Source organism: Onychostruthus taczanowskii, unplaced genomic scaffold (assembly GCF_017590055.1).
Source record: "Onychostruthus taczanowskii isolate IOZ18803 unplaced genomic scaffold, ASM1759005v1 scaffold23, whole genome shotgun sequence".
In the NCBI taxonomy this organism is placed as follows: domain Eukaryota; kingdom Metazoa; phylum Chordata; class Aves; order Passeriformes; family Passeridae; genus Onychostruthus; species Onychostruthus taczanowskii.
In genome coordinates, this window is record NW_024499573.1 from 979,657 (window position 1) to 1,005,044 (window position 25,388).

The following is a 25,388-nucleotide window of genomic DNA, read 5'->3' on the forward strand; positions in this document are numbered from 1 at the left end:
CATGGCCCTTATCACAGTGGGATGTGCTGACGTACACACCCACAACAATTAAGTGCTCTTTACCTTGACAAAATGATGCCTTTTGCACAACATGGAAATGAAACTTGAGATCATTTTAGTAAGGAGGTAATATAAAAGGGGATCTTTATTTGAAGGCCTTCAGGAGCAGTTATGGAAAGATGTACATAAAAGCCCACCCCTGCCCAGGGGTGAGTGCATTTTTTGTAGGTAATTAGCATAATTGATAAAAAGCACAATGAGGAGGACAAGTAGTGATGCAGTTCCCCCCAGGTCAAGCCCCTTCTCTGGAACCCCCCTTCAACACAAGTTTTACCTTGTCCATGAGAACATATCTGGAAGAGTTGGTCTCAGCCTTGGTTCCCAGGAAGAACCAAGATAGCAGAGAACCTTGTACCTCCCAGGGCTTGGAGCTCTGGAATTTGTTTAGTCTTTCTGCTTAGGAAAATGCCGTGGAAAAGTACTGGGAAAACTAGTCACTAACACAGAAGACTACAGAGCTACAAATATATTCGTGAAGAATACAGAGAACACAGAAAAAAAAGGCAAAACCTAAACAGTATCAGTATAGCAAAAGAGATGAGATTCTGGGAATATTTCAATATTTTATCTATTCCAGACTGGTAATGCATATTTTTATGTCCTCATATCTAATAATGAACAGTTATTTTATGCCTTTTATATTCTTATTTTTTCTTCAGTATGGAGGCAAGCTTATTTAACTACTTGCTTATTTCTGACTAGAATTTTTCCCCAAGGCCATTGACATAGTTTTCTTTGCTCAATTAAATCTAGCTAAGTACTAATATTTCCTGAGTAACAGTATCATTGCAGCAGAGGAATACAGTTCAAACAAATTGCACTCTATACTCACTTGCTAGGCAGACATCCACACACGAACATTATTAATTAATGTAATTGATAGGTCTTATTTTAATTACAGTAATACAATATTTATAAATAACTCTGCAAGATATTTAAAATTACCTATATGAACAACTAAAGGGATTTTTGGTATCACCTACTTGAAGCAGAATTTTTGCAGCATATGAACAATTTGGGGGCCAAGACATAGAACAAAAACTGTCTTTTAGCAGCAGCATTTTATAATTTCGAAAAAGAAATGTTGTCACTTGGATCTGCGCTCTCTACCATCTCAGTTGGTATGCAGAAGTTCATACTAGCTGAAAGGATAGTCCTTTACCTTATTAGAGAGCAGGAGAAAACCAGTATTAATCACATGATCTGGACAGTGATCATTTATCTGTGAGCAGCATCTAAATACATGCAGCTGACAGAAGCTGCAAACATTTACTTGCATGATTATTGTTTGGCATCTATGAAAAGTCACCTTCTGATTGCTTCTACGAATAGTGTTTTCAGGGCAAAAAATGCAGGTTTGCTTTGGCTTAGTGTGCACAGGGCAGGGGCATACTAGACAGTACCTGATGTGACCAGGAAATGAATTCAAATGTATTCAAATTACAGATATTTTATTGTCGTCCCTTCCTTCCTCTCCTCATATGTCACTTACTTTCTAAGGTGATAAATCCAATAAGTTAATTTGTCATGCTCCTGTCTGTGTGATTTCTGTCCTGCTTGGAGGTTTTGGTACAATTACATTTGAGTTCACTACAGTTAAAGAGAATTAACTTTAAATTAAGAATCTTTTTTATTTCAGTGGCCAAAGTCAATCATTGAAACAAATAATCCCTTTAGTTAACTGTTTTCAGATTTTTTGTTTTTTACTGTCTGTTACACTTGTCCCTTGAGGTACCAGGTGAGGCAAAGTTGTATTTTAATCATATTGAGGAGGTTAAAATTTATCATATTCAGGAAATTCTTATGTCATCGTGTAAATATTTGATATCTAGTCTGAGTTAATAATTCAGACTTCTTTTGTAGTCATTAGAGAAAAAACAAAACAGGAACTTACAGAAGAAGGTTGAAATCAATAAGAAAGGAGAAAATTATGTTGGTTTGGATGAATTAGATTCTTGTGTTACTATTCTTTCTCCCTCATTCACCAGAATGTTTCTCTCCAGAGTAGTCATTGATTGTTAAGGTTTCCCTTTTCTCATGCCCAAGGCTGAGGTACGCTGCCCTCATCATCTTGTCATGTTGATGCCTCAGGTTTTAGCTTTTATATTTTTCATATTCTGTGCCACTTTAGTCTGTAGTTCTGAGCTTCCTGTTAGGGGATGGTGAGCTCTCTTCACACAGTAGGGAGATAAAACAATTCCTTCTGTAGCTGGGGACCAAGGAAAAATTATCCAAATCTCAGGTCCAAGAGCATAAACAGCGTGGACTAAAAAGAGAAAAACAAGAAGGATGGGACTTTGTGGGCTAGAGCTGTCATTGGACAATTAACTGCAATATGCAAATAGACCGGAACTTATAAAAGTGAGAGACCCCGTGACCAGTTGTCCATTTTGTGACCATTTTGGGTTCATCTTGGGTGTAGCCCCGGCTGGGCTCCTGTGGAGGAGGAGCCAAGGTGGATACACTGAGGCATCCTAATAAATCCCTACTGTATTCTTTAACTCTGTCTAGTCTCTGTTCTAGGTCAGCCTTCACAAGGCATCAGTGTTTTAAGCCTGAAGAAGTTGATGCATTTTCTGGCAGTGCAGGATTTGTGACCATTTTGTTTGGTGCGAGGAGCACTGAAGGATGGACCTCTCTGCGAGTACTTTATCTCAGAAGCTGTAAATCATTAATCATTTGCTCTGCATTGTTCTATTTCTAGACAAGCAGGCACTGCTTTGTCATGATAAAGGGACAGGCCATCGATAGGCAGTGACAGGTCTGGGACAGCCCACTTTGCCTCCTGTGGCTCGACTCAGGAGTTAGACCTCTGGGCACAGCGGTCTCGTATCTGCATGATCTCTTTCTTGTAGCATATGGGAAACAGAAAGCTGTACTAAAGGGACAGCACAGTTCCCCACATTCCAACATGTTTCCTTTGTTATGAAATGTGTTTGAGAATTCTTTTGGAGGACCTATTTTGGAACATAAAATGGCATTGCTGCACAGAATTTAACTGTAGAGGAAAGACATGAAAGTAGTTATGACATGACCAAAGCCTGGAGTAAAGGAAGTGCAGTATGGCAAGGAAGTATATCCATGAATTTAATAGACCAGTTAGGCACCTAAGCTGGCATCTAGGTGGGAATGAAGACCCTAAATTCAGAACATTAATTCAGGAAAATTCAGCCAAGCTCATATTCAGACATTTTCACAGATGTAAAGTGTACTATGTGGAGAAACCTGCGCAGTTTTTAGTTTCTCTTTGCATCAGGTAGACTGCCTAAGGTGCATTGGCATGCAGAACAAAATCATTTCTCTGCCTAAGTTCTCTGATGAGCCTGATATGCAATGTCAGTCCTTACCAACCTGCACCAAATTGTCTGTGATACCTGTAAAAAAAAAGACAGAAGGGTAATTTCCTGAAATATTCTCAAAAGTAGCTGGATATTTGTGCTTTCCTCAGTTCTGCCTTAGGGTTCCTGTACCAGGAGAGTCTGACTGCTGTTGCCAAACTGAGGATGACATTTCTGAAGATAATTGTTCATGCTCTAGGTTAGTTTATAATACCAGGACTAGAGCCCAAGCATCTGAACTTCTAGGTCATTTCTCACCATGAGATTATATTTTAACATTTTTTTTTAAATTTTACCTGCAGCCAGCTGGTAAATATGATAAATTTGGAGACTTAATTTCTGACAGTTGTTTGGAAAGTTCAGAATTGATTCTTAATGCTTTAATACTATATTTTATGCCAGTGGTTCTCTGTTTGTTTTATTGGTGTTGAGACTTGAACGTTCAGAGGGATGCAGTCAAAAATCAGATCAACAGACACTGGTCAGTGACAATAAATTCCAGTGTTGTGTAAAGTGTTTTAATTCTCAGGCTAATGATACTCAAATAGCAAGAGTAGATTTGATAATTTTTGTAGCACAAATGGAAAAGGAAGATCAGTATCGCTAGATTGTAGTGACTTCAGTGATAATATTTAGGCATTATAATAGATTGCCATCAAAAATACATAAAAATAAGTTTAAATTATTTATTCTACACTAAATTTGCATCTGATGTAAGAGACCCCTTCTTCTAGGAACATTCAGTGCCAGTAAACCACCCAGTAACCCAGCATGGAATAGCAAACAGAGCTGAGCAAGAGGAGCAGCTATGAGAGATCATTTAACAAAGCTAGAAGTTATTAGAATAAATGTTAGTTTTTATAACTGATAAACAGTTTGTAAAAATATAAATATGAAAATATACTGTGAAATGCTATGAAGGTGAAGCTATTTAAGGGAACTAGTCAAAATATGCCTTGTATAATAGAGAAAGCCCTATTTAATAAACACCAGCTAAAGGACTTAAACCTGTTGAAAATATTTGTCATTCAATGTGAGTTCAAAAGGTCACTATTTGGCATTCCTCTTCACAGCCAAATCTACTGAAGTTAGCATGCCTTTAGTAAACAAATTCTGATTAAATGCTATTCAAAACTGTCTCTATTTGCTTTGTCACAATCACATTGTAGATATTTTCTTTCTACAGCAATCAAATTCATGACATCTGTTTAATGGAGCTAAAAGGGATTGTGCATTAGGCAGCCTTGCTTTATACAAAAGAGGAACACTAAAGCATGTGTACCTGTAAAATAGAGTGATTTAAATGTATTATGCAATAAGCCTAAGCAGTTAGCAGGAACTTGAATTAGAATACTACCTTGAACATTAAAATGCCTTTAACTTTTTTTTTAACAAACATACATTAACTGAACTTGATAGTAATTCTGCAAGACAGGTAAGTGTTGTTATAAACATATAGCAGATGGTTAAACTGACATAAATGGAGGGTGAGAGATTTGTTCAAGGTCAGAGAGCAAGTGCCCAGGAGTTCTGACATATAGTTAGTTCCCTGTTCTGATCATGAAACAAATCTCCTTTGTTCCATTGCACATTACACATATTGCACCTATTTGCACATTGCACTTTAAATGAATAGCCGTATTATTTTGCTTGTGCTTCCAAAATGCAAGTACAGGGCATACAGAAGAGACACAATCTATGATTTTTGCCTTTAATGCAATTTTTGTGTAATGATTAAGAGCACGGGGTTATATGCTGAGGGCACTTACACCATCTCTGCTACAGTGAGTAGTTTACTGTGGAGATAAGGGGATGACTGTGGTTGATTTGTCTCCTGTTGCCACTTCCTGTCCCGTGCCTGCAGTGTGCCAATTTTAATCTGTCAGGAATTAAATACCCTTCAGGTTTGGTTTGCTGATTGAGTCCTTCCTTGCTTGAACCTCCAGTTTCTATACTGCACAAGTAGGAGGCTGACACAGTATTTTATCAAGTATGTTACTCATCTTGACTCCTCTGCCTTTTTACCTGGAAGCAAAGATTTGTCTTCTTTTTTCTCCTTGCTGTTGCTCAGCACATCCAAAAATATTAATTGCTCAGTTCTGTTATCTGAAAGAGATAGTGTTGTAATCATGAGCTGTTTTATAACTGAAAGTTGAATATAAACAAGTAGGTTTTATCTATTTTTTTTCCTATCTGTGTGAATGCAAACAAGAGAATTGTTACACTTTTTCCCCACTTTTGGCCAAGTTCTAAATGGTCATCTTGATGAATAAATATGGCAAGTCTAGTTTAAACATGGAGTGAGTGACTGCAGAAGGTTTATTTATTTTAATGGCTTTCCATTCAGATTAAATATAAACAGAAAAGTTTAAAAATTATCTCTTAAATCCAAACCAGAGTTTTGGCGAGTTTATTAAGTCTGAAGCATCTGGACTTCAAACAAACAAACAAAAAATACCTCTTTTTGCATATGAAATACATTTGAAATAACTTCCTCCAGCTATTTAATTTTCATTTCAAAGGCTTTTTTGTACATTACAAAGTGCAATCCAAAAAACGACCTGGTCAAATAAGTACCAAACTGTTACCTTCACTTCACATATGTAAGTCAGAGAGTTTATGTGACATGTCTAAAGTCAAAAAGCAAAATACCACAGAACAGGATTTAGAGCTGAGAGGACTCTAATCCGCCAGGCTGTGCTCAGCCCACTGAACATGACTTTTATTGTGCACCCAAATACCAGCTGGTGATCACTTGAAGATTGATGGTAGCATGCAGCTCTGGAATGTGCTCCTAAATTCACTCTTTGTGTCAGTCTTCATGGTGCGAAAAAGAGTGAAAAACGTTTGTGTTCTGTTCTGTGTGTTTAAACAGCAATTGTGCTGCCCACTGAGCATGGCTGCCTGCAGGCTTGGAGCACTCCTGCTCCCAGGAGCCAGCAGTAGGGACAGCCACATCCTATAAATGACACCTAGCCATGACAGAGCCAAATCCATACAGAAAAAAATTAAGTTTAAGTGAAATAATTTTCGTTGCACACATGCTTGGAAATACTTTATTTTTATTTAAAGTTTACATTTGAACAAAACTCACCTCATGTCCTAATTAATTTAATATTGAAAAAAATATTTTATTTAATATGAAAGTCATAACAGTCCACGATATTCAGCAACACAAGCAGAAAAATGTGATGATGAAATTAATAATTTCCAGTTGTGTCCAACCACTGAAATCCTCTGGGGGATGTGGCCAAACCCCATATTCAATGAAGCAGGTTGGGTCATAACAGTAATTTGGAAAAAAAAAAAACCAAAAACACTTAATGTTCAGTCTGATGAAATCACATGGTTGTTCCTCCAATGGGATTGAATGCATTTAATATACCAGAAAAATCTATTTCAAGAGAAAAAAAAAAGAACCAACTGACCTTTGCTTTTCTCCCAAACCAAACTTTCTTTGGCTTCAGAAAGCATCCCAAACACCCGCATCCAGAAAGAAACTTGCTTCCTGTCAATGCAAAAGTTTGGGTGGCCTTGCAGCTGCAAAATAAAATTAAATCCAAGAGCTCAGATTAGGCTACAAGGGGTAGTACACTGGGTACTTTACTGAAGCATACAGAACAACAAATAAATAGAGGAAAAGAAATTAACAATATTGTGGGAAAGTATTCTATTACTCTAAAATTTCTGTAAATAGAAATAACAATGGAAGGTTTGGATAAATGCAGTTGTGACATGACTGTGGAATCGAGCATGGCAGTTGCTTTTGGGGAAATTTGTTATCTCCAATATAATGACCCTTCTGGCATAGTGTTGAACTAGGGGTTCATGGAAGGTTCACTGAGCAGGGGATGCCATTTGTTGACCTCCAGCTGCTTTGTTTTCTCACATAGTCGAGTGAGAATAAGTGTTTCTTTTATCCTTTCCAGATGTAAAGCAGAGCTTGCTAACTATCTTGACTTGGTATACAGAGATGAATATCTGATATATAGACAAGAATATGTAGACACCAGGTATATGCATTCCATTGACATACTGATACTGAGGAAACAACAAAAAAAAGCACCCCAAAAAAGGAGCAGTGGTTTACCTATTTGTGTGTGATACCCACCACACCACATACTTCTTTGCTTGGCTTTGCTATGGGCAATTTGGCTCTTTTTATGAGTATCCCACTCAATTCAATTTTTTTTTGTGTATAAAAACACTACCCTTTAGTTCAACAGTCAACTGAAACAAATTTATTACTGTAATTCTTTTGAATAAGAAATACCACCTTCCAAAGTTTTTTCAGCTCATAACTGGGTAAATTTTACATTATTTTAATGAAGAATGAATGAAATCTAAGCACTGGGATTTAGTTTGATCTCTTTATGCCTGATGTTTGCCTGATAGCTAATCCTAATTTGATTAAATTGATAATAATAATAATGAAACTGTAACCAAGCCTGCATATACTAAATTACCCTATTTTGTACAGAGTAGTTGTGAGAAGTGAGTAGTGAAGATAGGAAAAATATGTTTTAAGGAGATCTGTGGATAAAGTAGCATGGCTAAAGTTTCAGTGCAGTTGGTAACATCAATAAAGGCAAGGATTATTGCAGCAAGGGCAATAATGTCAATTGTAGACATAGAGAGATTTGCTGAATCTCTGGGGAGGTTACTCTTTGAGGGAGAGAAAAGAATATAATGGAAAGTGTTCGTCTGCCTTGCTAGAGTGAAGTGGGTTCTTACTTTATTAGAGAAATCATAGTGAATTTTTTCAGTGGATGAGCTGTGTTTTCTCAATGAATTTTTATTAGCTCTGGTAATAAATAATGCGGCAGCCTAGTGAAAATATGCTCAGAGAGAAAAGGACTGCATGTGAGCTGATGCTAAGAGCTTTTTCAGTCTGAAAAGAAGTTGGGAGACTGCTATCATACTTTTGTTATTTCAGGTGTTGATTATTCTGAAACATTTGATAGATCTTCACTATAATTTGGTGTTATGATTGTTGGTCCATCAGCGAGGATGCATTAACATCTCAAAACATCTCCCCAGTAGCTGCCAGTTTTGCAAAAGCCAAATTCTGTCTTCACTTTCTACAGACTATCTGGATACATCTGCAAAACACTCACTTAGATTGAACAGAAAGATAAATTTGCAAAGAAAGACAATTCTAGCAATAAAATAACCTACCTTTGATCCAACCTTACTTACACTCTCCCTGTTCCTCTCTTTCCCTTCCCAATATTCAAAAATGTCTGAGCTGACATCATCTGACCTATCTATTTGTGGGGAGTAAATAGTCAGGTACTTAAAGCTAAGCCTTAAAAGATTTGCTTTTATCACTAAAGAAATAGCCTGAATGAAATGCAAAACTAAAGAGAAGTCAACTCAGACCTTGTTCTCTCAGTGGCCAACCAATTAGTGGCAAATGAGAGGAAGATAATGATAGGGAAAAACAGTTCCCAGATCTCATGTTGTTGCCCAGTTCTGAATTGGAGACTATCACGAACTTCAATCTTAATTATTTTATGATTTTTTTTTTGGGCAGACAATTACAATAATTTACTTTCTTCCATTTTTCCCTATCTCTCTGTAAATTTGTTTTAGAGATTTTCAGTGTCTGCATACAGTCAGGGGTTTAGCTGTCCAGTTAGTCTGATCACTGCTTGGAACATTTCTCTGTGTGCCTGAGCATCACAGGAAGAAGTGCAGCCGTTCTTCCCATGGTGTGATTAGTGATCACTAGAAAAAAAAGAGAAGAGAGAAAACACAAGAGTTTACAATGAAGAGATATACTTCTCCCAGAAGTAAAACGATGTGGAATCTGTCTGACTTCTCCAGGGGTGCGGCTTTCTTTCCCTCACTCTGTCTCAAAAATAATGTCATACTTGGCAACCAAAAGCTTCTCACTCCTGCATCTGGAAAACAAAAACATCCCAGTGCCAATGGCAGAGCCATTGTGTGCACCCAGGCTGAACTTCTGCAGCCTTTGGGCTGTGTGGCAAGGGCCCTCTCTCTCCATGGGTTTTGGAAAGCAACCAAAGGGTAAATTCTGTGTAACTGTGCAGACTTTGAAGTATGCAGCTCTTGGAGAGCAGCTTTCATGCTGCAGAGCTGTTGTACACAAGCTTGTTACACACAAGGCTTGGAGGAGACTGGCTCCCATCTGACATGGATAACTCAGCTGCAGTAATCTCAAACCCAGTTGGCCTGTCTTTATGGCTCTCCATGCTTGCCAAAGTAGTCCCTTTTGTTTTGGGACCAAAACTGAGAACAAGGCTGGGACAGGATAATAATGAACAGAAAAGAACAAAGTAATATTTGAACAATAGGATATCTTCTGAAAAGTTCTGTAGAATGGCAGTATTTGTAGCATCTTCTGAAATAAAGTGTGCAAATTGCATTTATATAAAAGTATATCTTTATGCTATGTTCTAAAAAAAGAAAGTTTGCTTTTCAGTGTTTATATTGAAATGCCTATACAGACTTTGGAGGAGTTATTCAAGGTTTACAGTGAGGTAAATGGAGAAATAACCTGAAGTTATTATTATGCCCAGAAGTGTCTACAGCTTAGTGAGACTAGATGGTTGAAGGATGTGGGTGGTCTTGCATAATGCTCAATGAAGGAATCTCAGTGCTGGAATATTTGGCAAGACTTAGGATAGCTGTGTAACTGCAGTTTGGAAAACATTGACACATTTTTCCTCTTTGTTTTGGAGTGGAGTTTCTGTTGTGGAATGTGGTATGATTTCACATGACAGTATCTGTGAAAATGAAATCACATCTCTTCTTCATAATTTGAAGCTTCAATAAAGAGGCATGGAACGTGGTGGGGTGTCTTGGGTTGATAAGTGTGCCACAAAGCCATGTTAATACATTTTGCCACACACAAGTAAGAGGCTTTCTCTTCTCGTGTGTTTGCTTTTGCTTAGAAAGCACATTCCTTCTGCACAAAACTGGCAGCTGCCCACACCTCAGAGGATCTGCCCCTCCTTTTTCCTTCAAAGTACTAAATAAAAGATGAAAAATTCTGTTACAGATTTTGGTAATTTTAATAAAACAGCACTCTGTCATGAATTATTTCCCTTTTGGCACAACTTTTTAAAAGGCAGTTAATACTCAATTGCAATTTTTATATAGTCTGTGAGTTACCAGGATTTCAGGAGTTTTGTCTTTATTGCAAATTGTGGGGGAAAAAAAAAAAAAAAAATCTACTGACATATGTGAATGCTGTGCTTTAAGGTCAACTGCTAACTGGTATGTCTTTTCCTATCAACACATGGTCCCCTTCACAAAGAGCTATTGAGTGTTTTACTGCTCCTAATGTGTATGTTGAGCTGCTCAAGGTGACAAATTGTTCTTCAGACAAACTAGAGCTACGTCTGGGCCTGATTCTCCAAAGACTTCACCTTGGTGCTATGATTTCCCTTTATAAAAGACTTCACTATCTCAGTCCAGTAGCGTTTAAATTTTACTTTCAACTCACGTAGCAAATACACCCACAAGTATTCAGGGTGTACATTTAAACCAGATCATATTTAGATATCATTGACATTACATTGTTATTTACTCTCATTCCAAATGCAGCAATTAAATTTCCTTCCAGCAGATTATGCATTTTAGCTTTGGGCAAAATGAGGGTTCTGTTTCAGCCTGTACTATCTCAACTCCATTCTTCTCTCTTGTTCAAATGATCTTGTTAATTAGTTAGCATGTGATTTTATGAGCACTTGTAAATATATTTTCTCCCCTTCCACTTGCTCTTTTTTAAATAAAAATATTTTATAATATTTTAAATACTTTTATATATATTAATACATTAATATATATATTTAATATAAAATATATTAAATATTTGTAAATAAATAATAATAATAAATTAAACTCCTTTCAGATGGATTCAGAAGCAAGCAAGTGTGCACATTTCTGCTCTCTAGTTCTTATGAAGTTATTACCTCCTATACAAAAAGCCAGATTTCATTGTAACAGCTTTAAAGAAAAGAGTAAAAACTCTCATGCATGAACAAGAGATAAAGAAAAGGTCAGAGGTCCCTCTGAGCCTTTTTGGGCCCTGTGTGGTTAAGGGACACCAGGGACTGACTAGCAGCACATGTGGCTGCTTATGGCTCTTTGGTGAGATGGCTGTGTCCCCATTCATAATGGGGTTGCTTGAGAATGGCTGAGGGATGGGATTTGGTTTGAGCATTGCATGAGCAGTGGCAAAGTGCTTCAGCAGCTCCCTTATCTCGGCCCCTTAAGCAGAAGGAATCAATACATATGTCTTCAAAGAAAAGGAATATTGACAGTGCAAAGGTGACTCATTCTCAGGTTTTGAAAAGAAATATCCTGGTTTTGCTTATTCTCTTTCTGTACGTGAAATTGAAAAAGTAGTCACTGATGTTCTCAGACTTGCAGTAATATAGCAGACTATTTCCACAAATACTGTGTAAACTTTAAAAATTATGCATTTATTTCTTTCTTCCATGTCTTTACACTAAAAAAATTAAAAATAAAGCCAAGGAAACAATAATTAAAATAGTGTGATTCTTATGAAATCTGATATCGTTTAACTAAATCTTTCACAGTGCTTTCTGCTAAAATGTTACAAAACAGAGAGATTTGTAAATATAAAGTAGAAAGGAAAATATTTAAACTAAAATAAAGAAAACCTTTTCTTCTGGCTGAAGTATTTTTGTTTTGGGGTTTTTTAATTATTTTTGGTAACTTTGGAAATACCTCCGATATCACTCACATTCTTAAAATACTTAACCATTCCATTCAATGGTAGCAACATTATGCATTAGGTCTGTATGTCCAAATTACTTTTTCACCTGTTTAAACATGACCTGTGGGCAAATGGGGACCATTTCCATCTGATGCTATAAGCAAAAACATTGTTCTACTTAAATACTAATTTCTATTAAAAAAAAAAAAAAAAAAAAAAAAAAGAGAACTGGTTTCATTCCAGTTCCTAGAAAGTGAAATTTTACATTGCAGTCTCACATTTGGCATAGGCTGGCATATTTCTTGGCACAAACTCAAGGTTTAATGAGGCTTAAGAGAGTTTTACAGCCTCCATAATCAGAGGCTAACATTGAGCTTGCTGCTAGATGTACACAAGGCGTCTGATTTGTGCACCCCACACTCCAGGAGAATAAAATAAACCAACATTCTATTGCTGACTTCCACATCACTAAGGCTACATAAAATCCATGCCAGTTTGGGCAGCAGAGGTTCCCTGGGGAGATGGAGCCCATCTTCCTGGAAAGCTGTGTTTGTGCCCATCTCTGTGGTGCTGTGTGTGAATGGATTGCTGTGCTTTACTCCCTGCTTGTTTCTGAAGCACAGACACCAAATCTCTGCCTTTGCTCTCAACTTCCCCATAAACAGCCTTCTGAGGCTGAATCCTTATGCCAGCAGGTAAGAGGAGGAAAGCATATTATTTCTTGCACTCTCCCACCAGGGAACCTAAATTAAAAGCTTGACAGACCATCCTGGGCTTGCTGAAAGAAGCCCTGCTAGGCTGGAAATCCAGGGATGGCAGAGTGCAGGCAGAACTGCATGCAGAGTCTCACGTGTCATGGTTTATTCACAATTTATCAGTTGATGAATTCAGTGCTTTGAACTTAGGCTTGCATGCTAGGGCTGTAGCTTACCAAGCCCTGCAACATAAAGATAGCTCTTGATTATGCTGAAATCATTCTTGATTATGTTGAATGTTCAGTAATAAGTGGTTATATGAGGCTGCAAAAAGGAAATTATATTTTGGGAAGGTCCTGCTAAAAATTGCATTAATTTCAGTAACAAATGCATGAAACATCCTTATAAGATGTCAGCCAAGGAAGACACTTAGGGTCTTCCCTCTACATGTTAGAGATTATTATATTCCTTACTCTTCGAGAGTCAGGCTGTTTTCAACATTGTGCTTCCAGTGAATTTGAATTAAGGAGTGATGAAATTTTGAGGTCGAGTGATTAAATAAGACGTTCAGAGGACTACCTGATGAATCTAGCTCATTTATCCAGCCTTGTGCAGGCTGGACAGTTTGGTTATAATAGGCTGTGAGATAACTACGCCTCCCTTGATACTCTGTCTCTAACAGCTGGAATTGTTTTCTTCTGGTGAGAATATTTACGTTTGTTACAAAGGCTTTTGAGATGCCAGTAATAGATATTACACAAATATTTTGTTGTTTCTTCTGTGAGAACATGACTTTTTCTTTTTTTTTTTTTTATGGTGGATTAGAAAGATAATTAAAGAGTAGGACTTAAACTGTCTAATTGTCAGTAAGCTGTGTACAGAGAAAACTCTGAGTCATTGGGATCTCCAAAATGTGCAGTTCAATAATAAGCATAATTCTGGAAAGATATTTCACTGAAGCTTTTATTTCTTTGTTAAAGCAACCTATCCTCTAAGATCAGATTTCTTACAGTAGGGATCAAGTTGGTGTTGGTTTTATCCCTAAGGAAAGGCAAAATTCACAACTGATGAAGTAAAACTATGAGCAAAGATTACTTTTGCATCATTAAGGATAAAAGTTACATGTTTATTGTTTTATTGTCAAATAAAATTTTTAATAATTAGAGAGCTGTCTGTAGCATCATTCTGTATATAAGTTTTACTGCTTTCAATGTTTGTTTAAATTCTCAAAGCATGGAATAGAATTGCTCTGAATGTCAGTAAATGTCTACTTCATTTTTTGCCAAAAACTTTTGTTTGAGTGCGATGAAAGGGAATGTAGACCATACAGCCACTGTCTTCTTCAAACAACAACAACAACCAGATATTAAATCTTTAAAAAAAACAAATTTTCTTGTGTGATTGTGTGGTAAATTTTGTTGAATGAAAATAAAATTTGATTAGTTATAAATTTCCTCCCTACTTGCTTGAGTAGCCTAGAGAGTGTAATAAACTGTAAGCTTCAGCATTATAATAAATAAAACTAATAAATCAGTGTGAGAGTATTTGTTTCACAACTTTCCTTCCTCTTATGAATGGTGTTGAGTTTCCATAGTCTAATAACCTGGCATAAGGTGTTCTTTGCATCAGCAACTCGATGGAGGCAGTTTATCTTTCAGGAGCCTTGGAAAGAATAATACCATTTCAAAGAGGTTGAAATTCCAAGAAAATAATGGATCTTGATAAATGAAAGTGGTGGAAATCTGTTTCTGTCTTTGTCTCTTGTTGGAAAGCAATGATCGGGATCTTGATGATCTTTTACATCAGCCATGGTGTTCTCACTGTCACCACTGTCAGCCAGTGGGGCAGTAAGGAGGGACATTCTGGTGTGCAATCACTGTGCTCACATTTACCCCGTGCTGAGTGGGAAACCCTCCCAGTTTATCTGTGCTTTCCTGGTGTATCAAATGTACAGTTAGGAGAAGGTTCAGTTTCTGAACAATTTTCATATATTCTTAACAAGTTCTTTTTCAGTTTTTTAGGCACAGAGTGTAAATCTTGATTGTATGTTTATCTTTTGTCAAGGAACAAGATAAATACTATTTGGTTTTTTTTTTTTATATTACCATAAATAACTGCATGTAGGAAACTTAGCTCCTAAAAGCTGTCTCACATCTAAATTAATCAGAACATAATTGCCTTTCAGTAATGAGATATTTTTCATCTTCCTGTGAAACCAGTTAACAATGATAAAAAATTAATTTGACTTATGTATCATGTTTATCAGTGGAAATTATATTCTGATAAGTGTTCTTTCAATCACTAGTTCTCTACTAGACAGGTATGAATCCAACTTTTGCCTCCTATTAAAAATGGCTCTCCACATTATTTAAAAAAATTGCTTTCAGCTAAATATATGTTTTGCAGAAGGTGCATACTTTGGGCACACTTCTTTTGGTGCATTTTTTTAATAGAGCACGTATACAGAAATTTTTCTGTTTTGAGAGTTTTGTTTTATAAAATATCGATAGCTTCAGACAACTAATTTTGCATAAGACATTTACTGTTTTCCATAGGGAATGAGTAAGCAAAAAACTTTACTTTTAAGAAATCTTTAGCAACAGTGACAAGCCATATTGTCCCAGATGAAGTTTGCAGCTGAGAACTGTGGGCTCAGATCTTACATTTATGAATATCCATTATAGCAGAGCTCATTTCCATAAGTACGGTGTATTTGTCACCCTTTCAGAGTCACAGGGAACAAAATTCAATCCTAATATTCATGAAGAAAGAAAGCATAATTATATGTTAAATATTTTAACAAAGACAAATTGATTATTAAGGTTTTATTTTTCCACTCTCACCTCTTGAGAAATCGCCCTTCTGTAATTACTGAAAAGCAAAACAATCTGACTGGAGGCCAAAATATATTGGCCAAGCAAAGATTGGAAGGCTGAGCTTTCTTGAAGGCAGCAAGTAATACTTATATTGCAGTTGCTTATGCTATTCCTGTAACAGGCCTGATCCTGCACTGCTGAGATCAAAGGATGTTTTCACTTCACTTTATTGAAACAAGTTTTATGTGGAAGAATAGAGCTCCTTCTACAGTTCTGTTAGTTTGGTCCAAACCTGTAAACAAACAACTGAATAAACAGACACATTTAGGCTTCAGTGAATATTTTTTTCTTTTAAGTAAGCCACACATGATGATGAAGGACAAAGTGAAATTTGACCTTGAAAATGATAAAAACCTTTTCTCAGTGAAGCCCCCTGTTAGGAAAAGGAACTAAAATGTTCTTATATAGTTCTTATTGATCTTGTGGGTTTTCTGCATTCATAAACTTCAGAATGTATTGAACACATTGATTAATTTAATAAATTATGTTCCTTAAAAGCCAAAGCTGTAAATAATAATATCCATTAAAATAGGAATTAATTAGATGAATGAATAACAGCACTGCCTGATTTTTATGAGCTATGTCTATCTACTTAATGTACAAAATAATCGTATTCTAACTGGGAAAAGAAACTTTGTTTTACCTCAGCCATTGTATTATTTTCTAGTGTTCAGTGAGGCTTTTTCTTCCCTCTCTGGCTCCATTTGTGCCCAAAGATGTCTTTATTTAGAAAGAATTGCAGCTGAGAAGCAAGAAACGTGAGAGAACTGCTTTACTATGCTACTGTTTTTACTATTTCAGAGCTGCAAGAAACTAAGACCTCTGAGTATCACAGGATATCCCACAGCCCCCTGGATTACAGGATATTATTGATGGATGAAGATCAGGATCGGATCTATGTGGGGAGTAAAGATCATATTCTGTCTCTGAATATTAACAATATAAGCCAAGACCCCCTCAGCGTAAGTTCAAGTTTTATTCTGAGAATCTGAGGTTGCTTTACTCCATGCCTTTCCTTTTAAGACAAAAAAAAATAGCATTTGATTATTTTACACTAGGTCCATGCCCACACCTTATTGAATTTTTAGCCCTTGTTTTATGTGTAATGCAGATGAAGCTATACACTGTTCCTCAAACACTGTTTAAAACTGACCTATTTACTCATTTTGAAGCAATATTCTGCTTGGCCTGGCCTCACAAGGAAAATCTGTGTGTTTGACACTTTTCACCTCTCTCCAAGAGAAGATGTTTCAGAGATGCACTTTGATAAGAATCCTCAAGGAAGAAGAATATACACATTATCATTCTCACCCCATACAGAAAGAAAAAAAGCAAGGACAGAGTTGTCCTTAATCTTATACTACATTTTTTATGTTTTGTGCTCTGGAGCCTAATTACTGAACTATATTCCAATCTTCTGTTATGTCTGTGTCAGCCTTTGCCCTTCAGTTGGGTAGCTGAGACACTTTGTTTGGGTTTTTGGGCACCATGATGCACATCTACCCCTTGACACCACCTGTTCTCTAGCTTCTGTCACTTATTGAGATGGTGTTTTCCAAGGACTTTGTGTTCCTCACCAAACAGTAGTAGGCAACCTCTGTGTGAAAATAATGTTACCAAATGCTTACAGATTCCTCTCTTGTCTCCAAAGCCAGTTGAAATTCACCTCTCTGCTTTTGAAATGGGTGACCTGCAGAAGTTCTTGTGTGCAAAGGAGCTTGGCTGTTGAGCTATTACCTGTCTACAGGCTTTGTCTTGCCTGTCTTTAGACTATCACAGCTACTGCCCTGCCTGAAAGTGTACCAGAAAGGCCTTGTTCCACCAAATCCATCCAGTCCTTTAATCTGTGGGCTTTATTACTGTACCTCAGAAGGGCTGAGGGGCAGCAATACCCGCTTGCAGCAGGGAAGATAACTGCCTTCCTTAAGAGACAAGGCTTTTAATGTGTCATGGGAGAGGGAGGGGCCCTGCCAGAGAGTGATTGAGCACAGTTAAATTAGGCTTTGCTCTGAATCACCCTCTGGACATGCCTGTCCACCTGAATTGATTGTTCAGGGAGCCCAGGGAGGCTCATTCTAACTTACACATTTAAATTAAATGCCTTTCGCTTAATGGTGTGAATGCATCCTTCCCTCCTCCTAATGGTACCCAAATCTCCTTCTGAAATGGGGCTGCCTTCTAGGATCTGAAATACCTTCTGTGACCTTTTTGCTCATTTCCATCTCAATCTGATCCAGCCACCCTGGTCACCCGCAGGAGCTGTGCCCCAGCATGGCACTGTCCCTCCTGTTCTTGGCAGGTTGGGTTTAGTCCTGTGCTGAGTTTGGTTAGATAAGAGGGGCTCTGTTACATGAAATATTTTCTGCAGTATAAAGCTGTGAGGCATTTCAACAGCTTATGTAGGCCTGGAGAATAAAGAATAAAAGAAAATCAACAGAAAGGAAAAATAAGCAAAGCTTTCTGGCAGTGAATGTGATCACCCAGTAGTAGGATCTGCAATTCCACACAGGCTTTCCATTTGTTTATTTAACAACAGATTCACTTTGCTGATCTTATATATCTGTAGAAATCCTATATACATATACATTCAAATTCACAATTCTACATATATATATGTATGTGTGTACATATATACACAGAGATCTTTTAATGATATTGTTTATGTTATCTTGAGGCTAAATGTTATCAGGTTCTGTCACTTACTAGATTTCTGGGGATAAATTTGTAATGGATATCTTTCCTATTTCAAAATCAAAATAAGTAATGGAAGAAGCTCAAAATATTTACAGTTTGAGATAAACAGATAGGCATTCAGACATTGAGGTATTTCTTGAAAATCTGTGTGAAAGAAATCAATGTGAAATTTGAGATTTCAGATAGGTTTTTCCATAATCTAGCCAAACCTTTGATGATAAAATTGAAAAAAGAACCCTTCTTTCAATATTTTAGTCTTCTAGTTTCTATTGTGAATAGTTTCTATAAGTTCAGTAAAAGTAGAAAAGTAAGAAAGAAGATAAGTAAGTAAGTTCAGTAAAAAGAAAAGTAGAAAGATGAGTAGTAATTTAGGCAATGGTGGTGAAAAATCTCTCTTATTTAGAAGAAACTAATCTAAATTGATTAATTTGCCTTAAAAAATTTTAATAAACTTAACATATATCAGCCAAAGACCTGGCCCCTGATTTTGTTTAGTGCACTCTAAGAAAAAGATAGTTTTATTTATCAACAAAAATTCTTTTTTTCCTTATAATCAAAGTGTAAATTATATGTAGATATTAATCTATTAGTGTACGTTAGGCAGTAAAATTTATTTTTTAAATTATGTAATAAATATAGTACTTGAACAATATTTCTTTCCTTACAGATTTTCTGGCCAGCCTCAGCAAACAAGGTTGAAGAGTGTAAAATGGCTGGCAAGGATCCTACAGTAAGTTATAATCCACATGCACTCACACAGACAAATTAGGTACTTGGCAATAAAGTGAGAGCACCTTGAGTGCAGCCAAAGCAAAATGAAAAAAGTGTTTGGTTTTCTTTTGAAATCCTTTGCAAGCCAATCTATAAAGTGAAATTCTGGAGAATCAGGCGATGTAAACAGAATGCACCTTCAGACTCCGACAGATGGGAGCAGATATGCAGCGTCCATTTCCTCCCTTTTTTGGTTGTTACTAATCAAAGTAGGTAATAGTGTTTTTCCAGGTATGTCCTGGGGTGATGTTGCACAGCCTGTTGAGCTGCTCTTTGCAATGGGGAAGTTCTCTGGCTGGCTGCACCCCCCAGGAGCACACTGTGATGGTGGGTGGTACCCACCGCCTGCAGTCTGAAAACCCCACTTGTGCACCAGTTTTCAGATGATACTGTATGGTGCTGGCTCCTGCTGAACCAAAAATGCGAATGCCTTTAAAAGTAAATAAACCAGTGGAGTCTGCTAAACAAGGATTAACTCTACTGATTTTCATGGAGATGACTGATGGCAGTTTCCAACCCTGTGCTCATAAAACATATGCAGTTCTCACTGTCTTGAGTGAGGTTTGGATGGTTGAATATGAAAGCAGTTCTGGGATCTGGGTAAGAAAATGTATTCATTAAAAAAATCTATTTTCAACCTAAAGTGCATTAATACTTCATCACAGTAAAAAAATGAAAGAGTTAGGAAAAAAAGGGAAGGAAAAAAATGTAAATCCAGTACTGTGAACTGTGTGGCCCTTAACATTCTGGTTTAATTTTCATGCTGATTTGAAGATGTTACTGGAGGTCTTCCATGCAAAGCAACAATTGACTGCAAACCTCAGTTTAAAGTTTTGGAAATAAATTGTTTATACAAATAGCAAAATCTGATATTTGGACTTGCTTTCTTTTTAATTATCTCCATTTATGTGGAACAAATCAGGGAGAAAAAGAGACTGTTTCAGAGGTGTCCTTTAAGGAAACTTCCTAAGGTTACACTTTGGTTTCCTGTAGAGGTCCTGCTTCTTCTCATGCAGGAGAAATATGTGAATGAAAATTGGATTGCTGTGTGGAAGTAGGAGAGCGATGTGGACTCCTCTGTAACTCATCTGTGTTTCTCAATCAGAGAGGGCCCAGTTCCCAGAGCAGGCAAAATGACATGAAAAGAAACAGCTGTCCAAATCCAGAGACCAACAGCCTCAAGTAGCTGTTTTCATGATGCTATTAAAATGATATGTCATGTCTACTCTCTAGAGTTCCCATCATCTCCTAACATTTGCCCCTGTGGAGTGACTGTTCTCTGTGTTTCCTGCAGCACGGCTGTGGGAACTTCGTGCGCGTGATCCAGTCGTACAACCGCACCCACCTGTACGTCTGCGGCAGCGGCGCCTTCAGCCCCGTCTGCGTCTACGTCAACAGGGGACGCCGGTCTGAGGTAACTCTCTGTTCATTCTCCCACTCACTTTGTGGCCCACCCTGCTGCTGTGAAGCAAAATCTCAAAGTTTTGAAAATGCAAGAATCAGTGGTCCCAGTAGGTTTCTTCACTGATGCTGAATAGTGTGGATGTGTTCACGGGACCCAGGACAAGGGAAGAGATGAATCTGACTCCATATTTCTTAGAAGGCTGATTTATTATATTATGATACAATAAATTTATATTAAAAATGCCATACTAAAGCTATACTAAAAGAATGGAGGAAAGGATTTCATCAGAAGGCTAGAAAAGGAATGAATAATAAAATCTCTGACAGACAGAGAGTCCGACACAGCTGGACCATGATCGGTCATCAAGTAAAAACAACTCACATGAGACCAATCAAAGATGCACCTATTGGTAAACCATCTCCAGACCACATTCCACAGGCATCATAGTTATTGTTTACATTTCTTTTCTGAGGCTTCTCAGCTTCTCAGGAGAAAATCCTAGCAAAAGGATTGTTCATAAAAATATCATGGTGACAAAATAGCAAAAGAGCAAAGGTCTGTAGTTTTCTGACCTGATACCAGCTAGAAGCAAAACCATACCTCAAATATGATGGTTATCCAACATGATATATTTGTCCAATATATGGACAATATTTGTCATATATATATATACACACACATATATGATGGTTGTCCACAGTCATACCAAATGCTAGGATACATTTGATAGTACTTTTTATTTGACATTGGCTGGTGAATTCATTCCTGCCATTTGGTGGAAAAATGTCCAAGAAATACTTGAAAGGAAATAGCCAGTTAGATGAAAAGTAAAATACAAAGTCTACTTTTTATAATTTCCATGTGTTGCTGGTTCCTTGGAGAAGCCCTTAATTTGGCTAGCTATTCAGGTTAGGTTTGCTGGAATTCAGTTTAACACCATCTAGTTGCAATCCCAGCCCAGGAACTTTATCTACTGCAGAAGTTTTGCCCCACTAGATGGTACCCAGATAAAGTTGGTAAGTTTCCCTTCACTTTAAGATCTTACTTTTTCTAGGCAGGTCTCTAGTTTTTCTATATTCAGTTTCATTGAGTGTATTTTCAGTCTAAGTACCAGATGTTTCAGAAGTATATGCTCCAAGTTTCCTGATTTGAAAGTGAAATGTTTGTTTATGTGCAAATCTAATAGGTAATAAATTAAGCAATCAGAAAGAAAAAAGAAAGGCACTTAAGCAGGAGGCAGCACCTCAGTAGCTTTTGGGTCAGATACGTGTCTGCAGGCACAGAGGTGTGCAGTATATTTTCCAGAACAATGTGGAAGCAGATGTGTTGGGAAGGAAGATCAGAGCGTGTACCTGGAGTTTTGCCATGTGAGGGCAGCTTTAAAAGTTGGGCTGGCTTCTCGGGAAGACACTGAGAAATTCATCACTGATTTAATTGGGAGTGGGATGAGAATTCTGGCCAAGACCCAAGATTGCTGCAGAGGTTGCCAGGGAGGTGATTAGTCAGTGTTTCTCCAGGTCAGTGTGCATGGTATGATCTCAGTGACTTTTGGTAGATCCCTACCTGGCTCCAGCTTCCTTAGCAGAGCATGCACTCAGAATCACTGCACTTTCAGTCATATTAAATTATCTAAAAGTAGAGATTATAGGTCTGGATTTAAAAGCAGAAGCAAGCAGAACTAAATAAGTAAATCCATCCTTCTGGTTAAAAAATTCTGCATTGACTTATTTTGATGTATTATGAAACAGGAATTGCCTTTCTCCAGCATTGTTCTATTTCTTGAAAAATCATTTAAAACATGAACGGTGATCTCATTTGTCTTTAATTAATGTAATACTCTTTATCATCTTAAGTACTGGTATTGCAGCCCAGGGAAGTTTGAATCTCATTATTTTAGACTGTTTGTAAATGAGATTGGGGACAGAGAGGAGGGCAGGAAATGACATCTCCAGATGATGCAAGATGTTAAATTTCTTAAATGAAAAGTAAAGATACATGACTTGGAAAAGCAGAACCAGCTTCACTTAGCCTGTCTGTGTAGCTGCATGCCTATGATCAATTGATTAAATAAACTGCTGTTTCAGACGTCTGGAATCTGTGAGACACTTGACTGTAGGCACTTCATGCTCAAAGCCATTACTGTACAGGCCAACAATAGCATAACAGTTTAAACCCAAGAATTTCCTTCTGAACTCATTGCATATATCTGTGCATGACTAATTGATAGAGCAGTACGAGGAACTATGTAATGCTGATGGGACTAGTGAAAATTCATTTTTTCCTCTGCTTGTATCATTTCACCTTCAATTTGGTACAGTTTTCAATGCACAAAAGGTTGGTTTTGCACGTGCAAAATGAATATTTTAGAAAGCACATCTGTTTTTCTCTAGAAGCTACAAAGCCTGACAGAATCATATCCAAAAATCATAAGAACTGGGCCTGTTTTGCTGTTCTGTCTCCAGGATCTCACATAAGCTCACAAAAAAATGGGGGTTTCATTGATGAGGCAAAATTTTGCCCTTTTCCCTGAAACAGAGGTTATAAAACAATTAATTTTCTTCTTTGGCACACTTAATACTTTGGTGTTTGGTAATTACTCCCTTAGTCACCCAAATATATTCTAATGTCAAAGTAAATGCAAACAGAAAGAAGTGTAATCCCTATGTGAAATAATTATAGACTAAATAGTAGTTTAATATATATGAAAATCAGGTGTAATCCTGGAGCTAGTTTAGTAGAGGAGTAATGGGCATTTTGAATTGGTAAATAGTGGTTTAATACAGTAAACATGGATTAGAATCAAGCTGCATATAATCTAGAAGTCAAAAAAACCAACAAAGAAAACCACCCAAGATCACATTAGAAACTACATACTTACATTTTAACAATGTTTAGAAAGCTTATTACTGAAACAATAGATAAGATCTCTGAGATTAAATTCAGCAAAACAGGAGAGGGGGGAAAGAGAGGGAACAATCACATGAAAACTTCCTGCTGCAGCTGTGCATTTGAACTTGGTGCAATCTTCAATTCTCTGGTGCCAAATGGCTGCTTAGGGACTTGTGTGGCATCCCCACTCCCCTGTGATTTACATTAACTCTTAAAGGGAATACAAAGAGTTGCTGTTCTTTCTCAAATTACTACTTGTTGGCATCTACCTCATAGAAGCCTTTCTTTGGAATTTTTGTAATCTACGTTTTTCTTTTGAAATGTTTAAGTTTGGTTATTTGTTGTTGGTTTTTTTGGATTTTTTTGTTTTGTTTTTTCTTGCAATTGTGTCTTCTGGCCTTTTTTGTTGAAGATTGGAAGTTTGTTATAGGAGCCTAAGAACAAGCTGTTTGGTTCACTGTGTGGGGAGTCAGTGTGTGTTGGGTCAGTTTATATCTGCCATTACTGACTGCAGTTTTCCAGGAATGAGCTTGGGCCTGAGTCATTTCTTGCTGAGCACACTGTGATAGTATTCCTGGGAACCAAGAAGTGAAGAGTTATACCAAAATGGGCAGATTTTTTAAAATATATTCAGATTGTTTGTATTTTAAGCTGTAGTCCAAATTGCTTCTACTTTGCTAAATGTATTTTCTGTTCATAAAGTACATAACATATAAACAAATCCCTGTACCATGTTTTCTTAAAAAAAAAAAAATCAGGAGATTTCAGGCTATCATAACAGGTATAGATTAATCATATCTCACTGTGGATTTGGAGCTGTACATGTAATCCAAGAGATGGTATTGAAGAAAATGAGTGTCATTTGTGGGATTTTTGGAGGTCTGATAACTCAGTAACAACCAAATGATTTATGCTGTAATCTAATGATAGTTGTCATAAGAGATTTTTATTTTATATGTATTATTGTTCTAGTAGCTTTATTATAATGTCTTAGACAGTTATAAGTACACCAATATATTCAGAAAATAAATGATAAAAACTTCAAAACCACAGAAGCAATCTCCACGGATATTATTGCAGAGATCAGCCAACCTATCCTTAACAGAGACAGAAGGAACATTTTTTTTTGGTTCAGTGTCTTGAATTTATAACCAGAGTCTTGATAATAACTGTGTGTCAGTGTTGTCTAACAAGATGATGGAATTCTGAATAGAAGTGTTAAACTAGCAATAGTACAGTGAAAGTGCCCAGTAGAGCACTGTTAACAGAGCATTGATAATGCTGTGAGCAGCCAAGCATAAAAGCCAGGCATAAAAACTGGCTTAGGTGTAATGGTTTCTGACATGAGAAATGACACACAAATCTGCTTTGCAGGAACAAATCTTCAAGATCGACTCCAAGTGCGAATCAGGAAAGGGACGCTGTTCTTTCAACCCTAATGTGAACACGGTGTCTGTTATGATCAGTAAGTAAAGATGCTCCAGGCTTCTCGGGTCCAAACCCATCTGGTCATGTGGAGGGTGGGTTGATGGAGTACCCCAAGGGAGCTGGACACAGAATTCAGCCTCCCAGGAGCAGTACCTTTGTCTGGCTGATGGGCACAAGGGGTGGGCCCATCCATGTTTCAAGGCTTGTGTGAAGCTTAAGGTGGGTGAACAAATGAAATGCAAGTATAAGTTATTGAAAGGGGGAGAGAGACACAGGAAACAAAAGGTTCTCCCTTTTCCAGATTACACATTTTTTCCCAGGAATAGTTTCAGCTTTACATTACCCTGTCTGGCATTTATATTTGAATGGTTTCTGACCTTGTTCATCCTAGACAGCACTTGTGTCGTATTTAATTATTTGTAAAATCTCAGAGTAGCCAGGGAAAGAAAGCCTGAAGACTTCAGATGCTTTGAATTTCATTTTTGTTGTCATTGCTGCTGTAGAGCCCACCAACTATTG

The 25,388-nt window shown here is 37.2% G+C and overlaps 1 protein-coding gene across 3 annotated transcripts in view; it reads left to right on the top strand.

Annotated features, from left to right (window-relative positions):
- Nucleotides 1-25,388, top strand: part of SEMA3C (semaphorin 3C) — a 118,114-nt gene that overhangs the window by 49,359 nt on the left and 43,367 nt on the right. For all 3 annotated transcript variants that reach the window (XM_041405401.1, XM_041405402.1, XM_041405403.1), the window contains 4 exons: nt 16,484-16,644; nt 19,044-19,106; nt 20,442-20,561; nt 24,816-24,906. In XM_041405401.1, the coding sequence (XP_041261335.1) occupies nt 16,484-16,644; nt 19,044-19,106; nt 20,442-20,561; nt 24,816-24,906 (435 nt within the window). The remainder of the gene's footprint in view (nt 1-16,483; nt 16,645-19,043; nt 19,107-20,441; nt 20,562-24,815; nt 24,907-25,388) is intronic.